Here is a 16,620-nt window from a genome sequence, read left to right as displayed (position 1 = left end):
CAATACAGCCTCTAAATAAGGCATTATCTGTCTTTATTTCACCAATACTTTAAGACCAATGAATGAATGAACGCGTACTATTGCACTGTTGGTTCAGAGCTGCCGTGTTGTTGTTGTTATCCGGGAATCTTATAGGAAGCTTTCTGCACACGCGTCTACTGGGATGACGTCATTGACGCGCCGCTGCAGCACTACTCATTATATAATATATGCATTATATAAATAGTGTTTCTTGTTTCATCTTTTTGATTCATTAGCTTGTAGAGTGTGTTTGCATCCCAATATCCTTCGTTTTACACATTGAAAGACTAATTGGCTTCTAAGTGAGGAAGCATATGGTTCTCTCCGGTAACTCTGGAGGGGACGTTGGAGTGCATGTAAACATGGCCCAGAACTGATGGCGTGCTGGCCCAGATGTCCCACGTTGCATGAACGCTGCTGTGGATGTGCTGTTTTTAAATTGCTTATGCAGTGACTTCAGCCCAGAGCACATCACGATTTTTCCATGCAGAGAAATCATGTGTAAACCATCTGCATAGCTGTCGATTTGTTATTGGTACAAATTAGCACATTTGACAAAGATGTTTAAGCTAATTAAGCTTTTACTAAAGTAAAACCAGACTCACTCTGCCCACTTAATTCATATTCACCTTAAATGGCTCCTTTCGTGTCTAAAAAAAATACTCAAACTCACGTTGGTCCCGGCGGTATCAGTGTTTAATTGGGAGCGTGTGGGTGACTTTTAATAGCACAGAGCAACAGAGGCTGTCTTGCTGTAGGGATCAGCCTGTTAAACTCCAGAGGAATCAGTAAAAATACCAGACTGTGGCTGGCTCAGAGTTGGAGAAGCTGTTCCTGCTGCTGGATTTGCATGTACAGGGTGTCGCTGAAGGTTTAGATTTCATCAAATAACAAGAGGAAGAGGGTTTTTAAGAGGGTCAAAGGGACCGTTATAGGAGCTGGGTACATGGTCGGAGAGAGCATGGAAACAGATACAGCTATAGTGAGGATATAAAGGTGTTTATTTAAGATTGGAGGGAACACACAGAGTCAACAAACCATGTATTTTTCTTCAGCCAAGAAGTGTTCGGCATCATCTTCCTTTACCTCCATTTAAAGATCAAGATTATACCCCCCCTCTTTGTCACTGTCACCTTTGTTTTGGCAGCAGAAGTAAAAGTAGGGCAGTCCTCCCCTCCTTAGCTGTAGGAGTTATACACTGCGCACCTTCTCCTCTATATTCAGCCGCACTGCCTGGTGCCTTGTTAACATCGGGGCTCTGGGACCTTGATAAATCCACAACCTGGGAGTCTGCGAGGAGTTGGAGAGGAACACGACTTGAAAGTTTGTGGAAGAAATGGAATAAAAAGCCTCCAGACTGCCTTGCTTCTCTTGCCTTTTGCATGAATGCAAAGCAGAAAGTTTCACTGCACTGCAGGTCAAGAAATACACCAAGGAAACAGAAAGGAAATTGATATGTTTCTATGCTTGATCTTCATGCATCTGGTATCAGTGAGCACAGCAAGGATTGATAATAATGATAATACATTTTATTTATGGACGCCTTTCAGGACACTTAAGGTCACCTTACAAACACGTGCGTTAAAAACAAGTACAAAGTAAGACGAGAGCTACATAAAATCAAGCAAACAGCAGAAGTGAGGATGCTAAGGCTCGGTGAAAGAAAGGAGATAGACCTAGCATCACGGATGGATTGTGGGAGAGAGTTCCAGAGACGGGGGGGCCAGCAGGGCTAAAGGCTCGGGACCCCATTGAGGATAAGTGTAAAGGAGGTGTAGTGAAGGAGCACGGAGGAGGAAGTTCGGAGAGTCCTGGAGGGAGTGTAGATGTGAAGGAGAATCTTGTAGTCTATGCGGTGTTTGATGGGTAGCCAGTGACCAGGAGGGATGTGATCTATGGAGGGGGGTTCTGGTGATGATCCGGGCAGCTGAATTCGGGACCAGTTGGAGTTTGTGGAGAAGCTCAAGTGGTAGACCAGAAAGGAGGGAAGATGGCGGTACTGTGGGGCGTGAGAGACGGGCGGAGACGGTGGATGTGACGCAGGTGAAAACATGCTGACCGAGTGAGGTTGTTTATGTGAGCTTCAAAGGATGGAGGATGGCACCCAGGATCTTAACTTTGGGGGAGGGAGGGACTGTGGAGCTGGTTAGAGAAGGTTTTGATGTTTTGTGTCAGTCACAGAAGAACAAAATCGATCAACAAAATGTATTTTAGTTCAGTTTTGCCAAAAACTAAAGTGGTTTCCAGCTCTTTCAGGAATCTGTGTCCATCCCCAACAGCACGTGTTCGTTGTTGTCTGGTTCTCCTCTTCGTGATGCTCCGTACATGTTCATCAGGAGACAGATGTGGACTGCAGGCAGGCCAGCCGAGCACACACTCTCTGTGTATGAAGCCTCGCTGCTGGAAGTCGTGCAGAATGAGGTCCGGCGTCCTGCTGGAGATAAAAACTGGGTTTAAACTCTGAAGTTAAACTTAAGCTCAACATCCATCCATCCATCCATTATGGCTTTGGTCAGACTAAATTCAATGCATCTTAAATTGTTTGGTGAATTATTTAAAGTGGCGTGAGAAGCTTCCTGCCCTCGTGATCAGGTCAACAAGCGTTAATGTGATTTGGATTCTATCCACCAGGCGGGTCGAAGCTTTTTATCTTCCTGACTGGCAGATGTCACAGGAGGGGAGTCTCACTGCCAGTCAGAGCGCTGCCAGAGGATGATATCATCATCTATTAAAAGCACATGCGTCTGAGCAATTCCCCAGTAACACCAGAGAAGGTTTATTACCGTTCAGAGCAGAACGAAGAGAAGATTCCACAGAACGCTGAGGGAGAAAAGAACCAGGTTTAATGAGCTGAAGTTGCCCGAACAGGAAGGCCATCGCCAGAAATAACGCTGCAGGATAAGAATGCAGAGGGAGGCGTGTTCTCCAGAGGGAAAAGAGGAGTGAACTAAGATGTTCCCACAAAGAAATAGATTAATATATCACAAATTAGTGGCCGTCTCCCCACACTGGTACAGGAGCAGCGGTAATGTTGCACAACTGAGCCGGCTCTAAACGATGTTAGAATCTTTGCCCCTCCACTATTATAGCCATTAGTGCTTCTGTTATTGTTGTTGTGGGGGTAATTCAGTCTCAAGAGTTTGGGCCAAATACGAGGCTTAAAGCGAGACTACAGAGAGAATCTATCTATACTTCAGCCTCTGGAAGACGGTCAGGTTTACAGCTGAGGAGCGATTGCCCACACTCTTTTTGCACCAGCTTCTTCGCTCTCACAGCTCAATTCTTCGTGTCCGTATTGATTTCTGTGTGGGTAACTAAGACCCGCTCAGGCCCTCAAAGGTTTCCTCCAAGGCGAAACCTTCTCCCGTTGAGCAGCTGCGCGGGCTCAGCGAGAGACGGCAGAGGTTTGGGGTTAAAGTGGCAGATCTGCTGGTTCTGACCTCTGAAAATGCAGTCAAACAAACATTTCTGGTTGGATTAAGTGAGAATTCGGTTGCTTTAAGTGGAGGATAACAAGGGAAATATTCTGGAGAAAGTCGGCATTTGGATGCAGAGCCAAAGCGATGGGAATTAGGTGACTTGATTTATTAACCAAGAAAAGCGAATAACTGCTGGTGTCTGCAGAAGTCAAAGTGCCCCAGATGTGCATTGATTCCATGTGGGAGGAAGGAGGTTAACCGCATATAAAGGTGCAGCTTGTGCAGCTCATCTTCCTCCTCAGGATGGTGCGAGTGAACCAAGGCAGGCACAGTTCCATCCACTCTTTAGATTCTTTAGGGCCAGGCTCATCTATCCCTACTGCCCTGAAGGGTCAGATATCATTCACAGACTCATTCGGCCTATAACCTGACATGGATGCAAACTGTGGGAGGAAATAAGTTGCAGGCACAGCAAGAATATGCAAACTCCACCTAAAGGCGGCAGCCAAGTTTCAGGAGTCAGGAAACCAGGAAACTTAAATGATGCAACACAGCATGACCCACCAAACTTCACTTCAATCTTTGTCCTGCTCGGTGACCAACGTGAGAGATTCTTGCTCGAAGTGTTGTTATGGGCTAATCGGCTAATAGGCTAGTTTCGGTGCAATCTGTTGGTTTCCCTAGCTAGGAAATTGTTTTTTAATCGGCTCTATATGAATGAATTGGATTATTTTATAAATAATTATGATTACAATGAATTGAATTCCAATTGGCTTGAATTGGACTTTATTATTTAAGTGCCTTGAGATGACATTTGTTGTATTTGGCGCTATATAAATAAAAATGAATTGAATTGAATTAATCATTCCTGAAACACATGGCCTGCAAAGCACATCACAGAGGTGCTGATGGAGAAATGAGTCCAGTCAGGCCAAAGATCATTTTCGGATATATGGCAAGGCAAGGCAATTTTATTTATAGAGCACAATTCGTACACAAGGTAATTCAAAGTGCTTTACAGCTACATAAAATCACAAGAAGGCGATTAAAATCATTAAAAAGAAATAAAAAAACCCATTAAAAATAATCATTAATTAATTAATTTAAAAGTGAAGAGTGCAGATAAAATACTTTCAGGTGTCATATGCACAGCTAAATGGAACTGTTTTCAGCCTGGATTTAAACATTGTCAGAGTTGAGGCCTGTCTCACATCTTCTGGAAGACTGTTCCAGATTTTAGGAGCATAAAGCTGAAACGCAGCCTCACCTTGTTTTGTCCTGATATGGTGTTTATGGTCATAAAAGTCGAACTGTAACAGAAACTTTAGAGGACCGAAGCAGCTCCCTTAGCAGAAAGCTCCCTGCTGCTGCAGGTCCAGCTGTGGAGAGTGTTTCTATTCCCTCTAACGTGCCTCAGGTCATCTTTGAAATGGATAAAAACCTCCTCAAGCAAATATGGAAAAAAGTGATGTTTTTTTTTTTCCATTTACCTTCCCTTATCTTCTAAATGTGAATCAAGAACAGCAACGGAAGCATCTGCCGGGGTCATTTACACCGCGGCAGCTGCTGAGATCACACGTGAGACATTTTACTTACAAACACGTGTTAAAAGCTGTGATGAAAACTCAAGATTAATTCAAGCAAAACTCTGGAAGAATGAAGTGTTTTCAGCAGCCTTCAATGCAGATACTCAACACATCGGGAGGCACTGCTACACTGAAGTTACCGACCAATAAACATGATCGACCAGCATCTTCCCACATATGATCCCACACGTTCTCAGAGATGAGAGTAAGTTCAGGAGAAGTTTCTTCTCACCATTATCCTCCTGGGGATGTCCACTGCTGTCGAGTTTGTTTTGTTTTCCGTTCCGAGAACTAATCGAACTAACTGAATTACGGCCACTTTCAGCATAACACGCCTCCCTCTGATGACATTACACTGCCTGGTTTCATCACTTAAAACCAGTTCAAGGAAATGTGTCTGATTCATATTTCCTTTCAAAGGATCCCTTCAGGATTTCTTCGCTAATGAATGAAAACTCATGAGATGAGGAGATGAAACTTACTCCAGTTGCCCTAAAAGCACACCTCTATAGTCATATATTAGACCTTTAGCTTTGCTGCACGCTCATCATGCACTTATTTCAACAGGTTTATGTAATGTCACAGCATTCATTCGACTCCAGAGTTTGTCTCCTCTTCTCCGGAACTTCCCAAAGAACCTAAATGTGGTGACGGCCCGGTCTCTCTGGTGGCCAGTCTGAGTGAAAATGACGTCCCACGCTCCCCGGACCGCTCTTTGAGAACTGAGCCCGATGAATCCTGGCATTCTGAACTTGGAATATGTAGCCGTGGAAGAAAATGGCGGTCAGCTCACGTCACTTTTCAGGCACATAACGTTCACTGACCAACTGAAGCAACGCCAGAGCGTTTGTTTGATTAAATCCAGCTCCAAAACGAGCTGTGACGCTTAACTTTGAATCCATAAAATGGCTCTTAGAGCTCTATATTTTGGTTAAAACTGACTGAACATCAGCGATTCAGTCGAGAAAAACCTGCAGACTTAGCTTGCTTTGACAGCGACTCATGTTCCCCTCGGATGTTTTAAGGCCCTGTCACACTGTTGCGTATGAGAGAAGCGTATGAGTTGCGTATGAAAATTAATCATACGCACGAAAAGTCCTTGAAAATAAAGAATGACTAGCGTATGAGTAGCATATGAACTGCGCATGCCCAGCGTACGTTTCAACGCGCCTATTGAGAATGAGGAGTCACGTGACTCCGGTCGGCCGGTCGGCCATGTTGGCAGAAGACGCTATTGGTTGCCAGGGGCAACGCCATTAACTCAGCAGCCTTTCCACATTGCTCCATTATTGCAGTAGACGACGCGCTATCAACATCTCTCGAGACATTCATCTCGATCATGCCTCCCAAGAAGCAATCGTCGTTTGCCCGGGCCCTGGGCCGAGGAAAAGGCAAAAAAACACAAGAATCATTCTCACCCAAACCTGCTGAAATGCCTGATGCACCTGCGGCTGATGAGTTACATGCTTCTGAGCGATCAAGATCCCCAACTCCTCCTCCTGACCGCTCCCGTGAATCGTCGGTTGCCTGCCGCCTCCATCTCCGCCCGTCTTGCGGAGATGGAGGCGGCAGACGGGCGGAGGCTATAAATACGCTAGCTGTACGGGACACCTTCATGCCAACATATGGCAATTTATGTCCAGCGTTCTCGACCTATCAGTAACGTACCTATATCGTACCTCTAGCGTATTCAGCGTATGCCTAGCGTATGCTTAGCGTATTAACCATACGCACAAAAGTTTTGAGCATGTTCAAAAATTTATTTCTGCCTCAGCGTATGCCAACGTATGCCAACGTATGCCAGCGTGCTTGAAACGTATACAACCTATGCCTAACGTTCCCCTGGCGTATGTCAGCGTATACCAGCGTATGAGTGATAATTTTCATACGCTAGTGCCATACGCAACAGTGTGACAGGGCCATAACCAAAGAGTTTATGAGAGAGAAATGCGAGGCACACAGAGGCCAAGAGGTTGTTAGTGTGCTGATGAATCTTCATACAGCCGGTGTGGTTTGCTGCTCCACTGAGGGTCAAAACATGTGTGTTGCCCCGAATTTGAGGCATCCTGACCCAAAAAAAAGCAGTCTGCGGACGAGATTCAGAACAAAAATCCAAACAAACACTGACATGGGTGTATAAACCTATAAAAACTAACGTGCTGCCAGTTCTGCACTGGTGCACAAGCATGAGCCCAGTATATCTCTGCAGGGCTAATCAGAGCGTCAGGGTGCCGGTGGTGTGATAATCAGTGTGATAATAGTCTGCAGGGCCTTTCTTTTTTACATTACAAGGTAATGTTTGTTAATTAGACTTAAAAAACAGACGAATCTACAAAAGGATGACCTTAAAAATCACCTGAAGTGCTCAGATATATCAGTGCGTCAACAAGCTCAGGGGAATCGTTCCCTCAGATGCTGCCTTTCAGGTTGAGAGTGAGCGTTGAGCTTCAGTCCGATTATCTGGGGTTCTGCTAACATGTCTCATGTCCCTAAAGTCATTTCTAACACCTGAGCCACAGGCTCTCCAGAAGATAAACGATCCAGAAGGTTAATCCTGCCATGTTTAAGATCAGAGTCACGCACGGAGGTGCTGAGTCAGCTGCAGATCTTCGCTCGCACTCACTGTATTTAATCCCCAGAAGGATCTCTCATCATAGGATGCAGACAGACAGATGAAACTTCATCTGAATCACAGAAAAGTTTGGTGATGTGTTTGAGAAAGTGTTTGTGCTCTCATCAGTGTGCAGAATCTGCTGCTTCCCTCCCCTGCCATCGTAACCCAGATTCTCTCGCTGCCAAGCTGTCGGCTTCAAAATGAAATGCCTCGTCACTTGTCAAGGCCGCCGTGTTGTGAACTCATTTTCCCTGCATGCCGTTGCCCCAGCGTGGGCCTGTGCGACAGGGATGCCTGGGCGGGCCAGTAGAACAGCACCAGGCTGTGACGCCGGTGGCTCAGAAGAAGACGGTCGAGTCACGACTCGTATTGGAGGCACATGGAGGCATGAAGCAGATGTTCACTCGTGTGGAAGGCCGGCAAAGAGAGACGCAGTCCTTCTGCGCGCACTTCAGAGCTTCATGGAAGGAGCAAACTGGGATGAAGAGATGGGAGTGTTACAAATAAAGTGAGCACAGAAAAGTGAGAGGGTGAGCTGGAGATGGCTATTGATTTTAGAATAACAGCAGGAGGAAGTGGCTCGGAGAGAAAAGGGAGATGGAACAGGAGGAAATGAAGCATGGTGGGATGGGTTTCAAGAGGAGAGAAAAGGAGGATGTTTCTGTGGTAAAAGCATTCCTGTAAGAGGGAAATGGAGAGTTTCTTAATGTGCATTTTGCTGTCCAGAGTTCCTACCTGCCTCTTAACTACTTCAGCACGTCTTCTCCTCTCAGCTCTATGGTTTTCCATCTGCTGCTGATGGTCCACAATGTTGTGGCCAGTAGCATCTGAATATTATGCTGTAGATAAATATCTTTCCTGTGTTCATGTCTGACTGGAGGGCTCTTATTATTAACAATAATAAGTAGAGGCCAAAAATAAAGCCCCAAAACTACTTGAAAATTAAACATAAGTTGTGAACATGGATGCCGCATTTAAGCTGCAGAAACGAGCTCGTTAGTCCACCTTAATTAAAACTGATTTAGTGAAACTGCAGCCGTAAAGTTGAGGTTCTGGTTCAGTTATTTAGTCTCTGCTCCGTGATCATGTTTTTGGTATTTTATTTAAGCTTGTATTCTGTGTTAGTTTCCAGTCCTCAGTGTTAGATTCTGTCGTTTTCCCAGAGTTAACTTGGTCCTGTCTCCTGGTAATCCCTCACCTGTCGGCCCTCCTCTCAGGACTCACAGCTGTCCGGTCACCTCAGTCATTGTGTCATTTGTCTCTGTCTGTCAGACATTCGCTGTTCCTCTGTAGTTCTGGTGCTGGTGCTGGTGCTGGTGCTTTCAGTTAAATTCTGCATGAGAATTCTGTTCGGTTCGTCCTGAGATCCAACCGGTTGCCGTTTGAAGTCTGTTTGCTGTGTCTCCGCTCCCACTCTCCAGAAAACAAACATCTCGACAGCTTTAAGATGCGGCTGATTTATTCACTCATGTTGCACGTTGGTGCAGCCAGAATGTGCAGACGCATTTAACATTTCATGGGTGAGTTTGTCAGCTCCCCCTGAACCAATCCTCCTCCGTAAAGTCATTTATTTAGACGAGGCCGCTGCGTGTTTGTTGTTTCCAGCAGCGTTCCTTTTCTTTGAACGTTTGTCTCCAGGTTTTGGTTAATTATGCATTTATTGTTCTTTTATTAGTGGAAAGTCTTTGAATACATTTTGTACTTTAACGCCATGTTTCGTATGTTTAACTCTGACACGCCGCCATTTTGGGATCAGCAAAGTTTTCTGAATCCGAAGCTTTTGAATGATGGAACTGATACAGAAAGGACTGCAGGGCACTCATTGAGCTCAGACCTTGGGCTCTCCGAAGGCCGCTCCGGTCTTCTGTGATATGCTAATCCACAATCAAACAATCATAAATATATTGCAAAACAATGTGAAAATTTTATGGGCTCTCCCTTTGCCCGTGCTCCACCAAGTTTGGTGAAAATCGGCTCATCTTTCAAGGGCACAAACAGGCAAACTAACTCAACGCCCACCTGCTCATGCAGGTAATCATATTAGAATGTATTTATTCTATTTACTTTGAGTTGAAAGGCAGTGTTCAAACATCCGTTGATCCGTGTTATTTTGTGGCTTCTACAATATAGTTTGATTTGTGAGGAGTTCAGCATCCAGGCAGCAAAGAAGTAAGGCTCTGTGGTCAGTTTCAAAGATGAGAAAGGAAGTCTGATAATAAGCAACCTGTGTGTCAGATACAAAATGCTTTGGTATTAATACACCATTATTTGCCAAAAGTATTCACGCAGACTGCTTCTGCTGAGTCGACCGCTACAGACCTCCGAACTTCATGGGGCCTTCAGATTAGCTCAAGAACAGCACCTAGAGAGCTTCATGGAATGGGTTTCCATGGCAACTGCATCCAAGCCATGCATCACCAAGTGCAATGCAAAGCGTCGGATGCAGCGGTGTAAAGGACGCCGCCGCTGGACCCTAGAGCAGCGGAGACGCGTTCTCTGACCAATTGACCAATCACGCTTCTCCATCTGGCAATCTGATGGAGGAGTCTGGGTTTGGCGGTTGCCAGGGCAACGGTACTTGTCTGACTGCATTGTGCCAAGTGTAAAGTTTGGTGTAGGGGGCATTATGGTGTGGGGTTGTTGTTCAGCAGCTGGGCTTGGCATAACAAGAGATTTTGGACCATTTCATGCTCCCAACTCTGTGGAAACAGTTTGGGGAAACAGTTTGGGGACGGCCCCTTCCTGTTCCACCATGCACACCAGTGCACAAAGCAAGGTCCATAAAGACATGGAGGAGCCAGTTTGGTGTGGAAGAACCTGACTGGCCTGCACAGAGTCCTGACCTCAACCCGATAGAACACCTTTGGGATGAATCAGAGCAGAGACTGCGAGCCAGGCCTTCTGTCCAACATCAGTGTCTGACCTCACAAATGGTCAAAAACTCCCATAAACACTCCAAAACCTTGTAGAGTTGAAGCTGTTATAGCTGCAAAGGGTGGGCCGACGTCATATGAAACCCTCTGGATTAAGAATGGGATGATACTGAAGTTCGTATGCGTGTAAAGGCAGGTTTAGCGAACACTTTTGGCTGTATAGTGTGTGTGTCCCGTCAGGTTTTTGTGGCTCGGCCACTTTCCAAACTAAGCAGACCAACAGCGACTGTCAGGAAGAGGTTGAATCATTATCTAAAGGTTTGTTTGCTTGTTGCTAAGATGAAATGATAGAAAAGTGTGTGAGGTTGCTCACTTTCAGACATCAGCTTGATTTGTTTCTGCTGACCAAGCAAATTGTGACGAGAGTCGTGCGACGAATGATGAAAGAGAGCTTGCGTAAGGCTTTGAGATCTGCTCACATCTCACAGCTGCACACCTGTACTGCTGCAGCCCGAGGAGGCCGTGATGTCCGACACCCGCAGGCCGCAGTAAGAGGCCTTTGGCCGGCATCACAGAGCCAGCGGGACCTCTGACTCTGTTCATCCTCTGATCCAGGGTCAGTGTTTGCATCTCCCAGTAGTTGCAAACTGCTGAACCATGCCTCCATCTGCATGTCGAACCCTCAGAAATACGCTGCTGACTGACTGATGTTTAATGTGGTAAACTTACAGAAAGCTCTGCGGCAGCAGGAGTTCTCTGTTGTGTATCTGCAGGAAGCTGTTGCACTAATATGTCATTTGACCTGCTACATGTGGCAGCAGCAGCCTCCTGAAATCTCCAACAGATTGTGTGCGTCGTGCATTGGGACGAACACATGCTGCGGTGCGCCTAACAGCTGCTTTTTAGTGTGTGTGCTCGCTCAAACGTCCATTTTAAATCAAATTAAACGCCTAAAAACAACAAATTGAAACAGTACTTCACATATTGCGAGCAAATTATTTCCAGTAATTTAATATTTCATGCTTTTCGTGTAAAAAAAAAAAAAAAAAAAAAAAAAGCCACCTTCTGTTGTTGTGGCAACGATGAATAATGCTGCTGTGTGTTCTTGTGTGCACGTGTTAAAGCCTGTTGGTGGGGGTTGCGCTCTGCTTTTTTGACCGTTGTGCCGTCCTGCGTTGTTAGGAGCAGGAATGGTCGTAGACTGGGAGCAGGAGACGGGACTCCTCATGACCTCTGGAGACGTTCGAGTCATCAGGATCTGGGATACTGACAGAGAGATGAAGGTCCAGGTAATCAGCACATCTCTCATCTTGCACACCTATAAGAACCAATAAGCTTCACTGGGAACACCTTGATTTTTGACCAGTTGGGCATATAAATGGCTTGGATGGTGATTTTGTTGGACTGTTGGTGAAGTGTGGAAGTTGACCTTTTTTTTTCTTCTTTTTTTTTTAAACATATGTTTATTGCACATTTTGTTAATTTACAAATGCTGAACAACATAGAACAAGAAGGTTCATACAAGAAAAAAAAGTTAAATAAAAAAAAGGATAATAATAGCAAGAATAATTATTAAAATTAAATTAATAAATAAATAACTGGAAGAAGAAAAAAATATATAATAATAATAATAATAATAATATTTTTTTTAACCACAAAAAATGGCATTGCTTGTGTAAGAATCATGGTGGTAAAGAGATAAATAAATGGAAAAATATGTGAATAAATAAACGCATATATATATATATATATGTGTGTAAAGGTCTAAATGTGTATGGAAGTTGACCCTTTTACTACTTCTTAGATCCTTTCAGTCAGCTGTGATTCCTCTTCTGTTCATACTGTTTTTTTCCATTTAATGCCGTTATAGATAGAACCATGTAGGTGGTGCTGATGTTATTTTTCAGGTGAACAGATCTGATACACAAACAGCATATTTGATACATGGTAATGCAAACTAAAAGGACTTTAAAGGCCTTTTAATGTTGGGTGAGTACAGTTCTTGTCACCTGAAATCCATCTTTAGTTGCAGTTTGGAGCAGGAGTTTCATACTGAAGAAGGACTTTGACTGGATGTGTTAATGTCACAGAAATTGAAGCTGCCGCGGTCAGGAAAGCTGCAGCTTATGATTATAAGTCTGTATATTTTTCACATATTTAACCTTTATTTACTCACAACTTTAACAGTTCAGTGTCCTCACTGATAAACCTCATCAGAACGTCAATCTGAATTTAATGCAGCAACACTCAACATTTGGACATTTTTCTGGAAGATTCTCCAGTCAGCAGATTACCTGGAGACAGGTGAGGGTGTCGGGGTCTAAAAGGAGCATCCACCAGTGGCGGCGTCTCTGTCAGAGAATCAGCCGTAAGAACTTTGGTCTTTCAGCATCTACAGAGCAGAATATCATGAAAAGATTCGGGGAGTCTGGGGAAATCTCAGCGTGGAAAGGCCGAGGACAGAAAGCACTGCTGGATGAGCTGGGAGCCCTCAGGCAGCACTGCATGAGAAACCGTCATCACGCCACCATGATCAATACAGCCACATGGGCTCAGGAGGAGCTCGGAGAACCATTTCCACTCAACACGGTCCACGGTCGCATCCAGAAATGTGAGCTGAAGCTGTACCACACAAGGAGGAAGCCAGATATCAGCTCTGTGCAGAAACACGGCCCAGTTCTCTGGACACCAGCTCATCTCAGATGGACAGAAAGACAGTGGAGACGTGTTCTGTGGGCAGATGAGTCCACGTTTCAGCTGCTTCTGGGAAAAACTGACATCTGCTTCTACAAAGATGAGAAAGAGCATCCAGGCTGTTCTCAGAGAAAGGTTTAAAGCCAGCGTCTGTGATGGTGTGGGGCTGCATCAGGGTCCATGGCAGGGATGGCTTCATCTGTGTGAAGGTGCCACTGATGCAGAGGTGGATGTTGGAGTTCTGGAGAGGCAGATGCTGCCATCAAGGTGACGTCTTTTCCCGGGAGGTCCGTGGTTATTTCAGCAGGACGATGCCAGACCTCATTGTCTTTGACCTCCATCTTTGCGACACTTGACCTCCTCAGAAGGAGATGAAAACATTAAAGGAGCTGCCATCCCATGCAATTATTCGTCCAAGCTGTTGTGATCACCGAATATCACTTAGTTGGTACTAAAACCTGAAAACAAACCTTGTCTGAGCCTCTGCTCCCATCCGTTAAACTGATAAACTGATGGAGCTTCAGGCCGAGCCATTTCCATTCAGTCTGCTTTTCTTCTTGTTTTCACACTAATGGACTTTAATGTGTTAATCACTGTCATGATGGATGGACTTAATACAGGAACAAATGGCTCTGACTCGCCTGTGGCTGCATATTGATGCTGAGTCCAGCTTCAAATGAGTTGGACGTGATTGTTTATTTTTTTTAAAAGTGGTTTAATGTGACGTGAGGGTCTCCGTGTGTTGTTGTGCCAGGACATCCCAACAGGAGCGGACAGCTGTGTGACCAGCCTGTCCTGCGACTCCCAGCGTTCGCTCATCGTCGCAGGTCTGGGCGACGGATCCGTGCGTGTCTTCGATCGCAGGATGGGCCCCAACGAATGGTAAAGCTTCATTTTCCATCACATAAAACTGATTTTGAATTTATGATTTCATTTCCTCGCACTGTCTCTCCTTTATTTAAACACACCCCAGAACACACACGGACGTTTCTGTGGACATTAACTCCTCCAGAATCCTACATTATTCACTAATCTATATATATTATACATAAAGTGCCGTAAATCTCCCTTTTGGGTTGCTACTTCCTTTAATGGACTGTGGTGACACTGTGCCCCTCCTGTTGGTTCAACATTATTTTAATTCCAGTCCCTAAGGAGTAAAACAAAGCTGTTAAACTCCAGACTGGCACATAAATCTTTGAATAAAGCTGATTTAATAGTTGCCCTCAGGCATGAAGTTATAACTCAGGAACAATGTTGCTCCCTCTGAGAAAAGCCCACACCTGGCAGGTCATATGTGTTAAAAGCTTTACATGTTAAACATAGAAAACAACTTATAAGTTGCAAAGTGGCTTTATAGATTGATTCCTCTCGTTTTCAGTGCTAAAAAGGGTAGAAAAACGTTCACACGTAGGGTCAGAATTCACCGTATTACTGTCTGAATTGAGTAATTCGAGTGCTGCTAAGGTCAAAAACATGCTTGGACGATTTAAATTCTGCAGTCGTCTCCTGAGGCGGCAGCTTTTATCTCTTCTTTTAGTCCTGGTGCCACGTTGCCACCCGGTGGTTGTTCACCTGCATTACATGTTGTATCCTAAAGACACACACTTGAGCTTTACATCACACCACACAAACTTCATGATCTTGACATAAAAATCTATTCTAGTTTTTGTGGAAAATCTGAGCTGCAGCTCCTCTCTTCTCGGTTCTTATTTTTAACATATAGGGTCCACTTTGAAGGGGAATTATTTCACATTCGGAGCCAATTTCAAAGCCAGAAACCTGAAACGGGTTGATGTAACTGCCCGTGTTGATAAGGTCTTCTCCTCGAGTCGTGTCCTTTTCTCACAGCATCTGGTGACAGCTGAACATGTCTGTGCCATGTGTGAATTACCCCTCTGGTAGCGTATCAATGTCAACACAACATGTCATATTATCGGCGTTAATCTGACATGTGATCATCTGCTTGGAGGAACCCAACAGATTGTGTTATTAGATCAATAAAAAGAGTTGAATTGTCTTCCTACAAGAATCGGCTGCAGCTACACGACATCCGAGCCAAATTAAATAGAGAAATCTGTTGAAAAGCTTTTAAGTTGCAACTGTTTGATCAAACCTAATTCCTCATGTCAGTCGGATATGGATATTTATGGGAAAACATTATGTTATGGGAAAACTGGAACTCGCCTCATCTGACCAACTTCAGTAATGATGGAGATGATGTCATCAGGTGAAGTAGAAAACCTACATATGTTACTGTAGTGCAGTTAAAGTTAAAATGAGTGTGTCGCTGACTGTTCAACAAGCTAAAACAGGGGGAAAAGTGATGTTTTCAGCTGTGTTTTAGCTCCTTAATGTGAATGTTGTGAGGAAACCGAGAGATATAAAAGCAGCTTCCTCACAGAATTAAAGTCTCTGAACCTCTCTTTGGACAGGCTCAGACGTTCCAGCAGTTTAATTTGTCTTTAAGTGAAATGTTAAATGTTGTGTTTCTGCAGCCGTGTGATGACCTACAGGGAGCACGGCGCCTGGGTGGTTAAAGCCCACCTACAGAAGGAGACGGACGGACACATTATCAGCGTCAGGTACACCCCTTCGCCTCCCTCTCACGTTCACACATGACCGTTTTTCCTGCCTGTACTGACTCTGATGACTCCCGTCAGTGTTAACGGAGACGTCCGGTTCTTTGAACCTCGAACGCCGGACTCCATCAACGTGCTGCAGACCGTAAAGGGATTAACGGCGTTGGACATCCACCCGCAGGACAACCTCTTCGCTTGGTGAGTTTAACATCCGAACCTTAAAATCACTTCACCAGCTGTGCACGCTTGTCTGATGAGTTTACACGTCTCTTGTTTCACGGCCGTCCCTGCAGCGGATCGATGAATCAGTTCATAGCTGTCTACAACGCCAACGGCGACGTGATCAGCAACATTAAGTACTATGACGGCTTTATGGGACAGAGGATCGGCGCCATCAGCTGTTTAGCCTTCCATCCTTACTGGGTAAAACAAGAAGCATACTTGCATTTACTAACTCTGGGTCTGCAGGTATGACTTAGATAAGCTGTAAAAGTGCAACTTTTCCCACAGAAACTGGGTGAAATAGATAAATAAGGTGGCAATATTCAAGCTAAATGCTCTAAACTCCTTTACTTCCTCTTCTTCGTGCTGCTTACAGTCATCAATGCACCACTTTTTAGGTGATAAACATCTGGCTTGAATAAAGAAATTAAAATCACCGGGACAAATTAAACTAGTTTCAACATCATTATTCATCTGTAGAACAGTTTAAATAGGACATCTCGCTGTTGAGTCGCTCCACCTTCCTGCCAAACTTCTCCAACTCGGCTATTTTGAAGGCTGGAGGCCGTCGCGTCTCTTCCTTCCTTGACTTTATGTTCCATGTTGAGG

At 44.7% G+C, this 16,620-nt stretch overlaps 1 protein-coding gene across 7 annotated transcripts in view; it reads left to right on the top strand.

Annotated features, from left to right (window-relative positions):
* The window catches only part of rptor (regulatory associated protein of MTOR, complex 1), a 193,280-nt gene that overhangs the window by 173,342 nt on the left and 3,318 nt on the right, over positions 1 to 16,620 (top strand). For all 7 annotated transcript variants that reach the window (XM_075463436.1, XM_075463435.1, XM_075463433.1 and 4 more), the window contains 5 exons: positions 11,696 to 11,802; positions 13,962 to 14,089; positions 15,706 to 15,792; positions 15,871 to 15,987; positions 16,083 to 16,212. In XM_075463436.1, coding sequence (XP_075319551.1) covers positions 11,696 to 11,802; positions 13,962 to 14,089; positions 15,706 to 15,792; positions 15,871 to 15,987; positions 16,083 to 16,212 — 569 coding nt within the window. The remainder of the gene's footprint in view (positions 1 to 11,695; positions 11,803 to 13,961; positions 14,090 to 15,705; positions 15,793 to 15,870; positions 15,988 to 16,082; positions 16,213 to 16,620) is intronic.

Source organism: Odontesthes bonariensis, chromosome 4, assembly GCF_027942865.1.
Source record: "Odontesthes bonariensis isolate fOdoBon6 chromosome 4, fOdoBon6.hap1, whole genome shotgun sequence".
NCBI classification, from domain to species: domain Eukaryota; kingdom Metazoa; phylum Chordata; class Actinopteri; order Atheriniformes; family Atherinopsidae; genus Odontesthes; species Odontesthes bonariensis.
The sequence above is the reverse complement of the archived record's forward strand: the minus strand, read 5'-3'. Positions and strand labels throughout refer to the sequence as shown.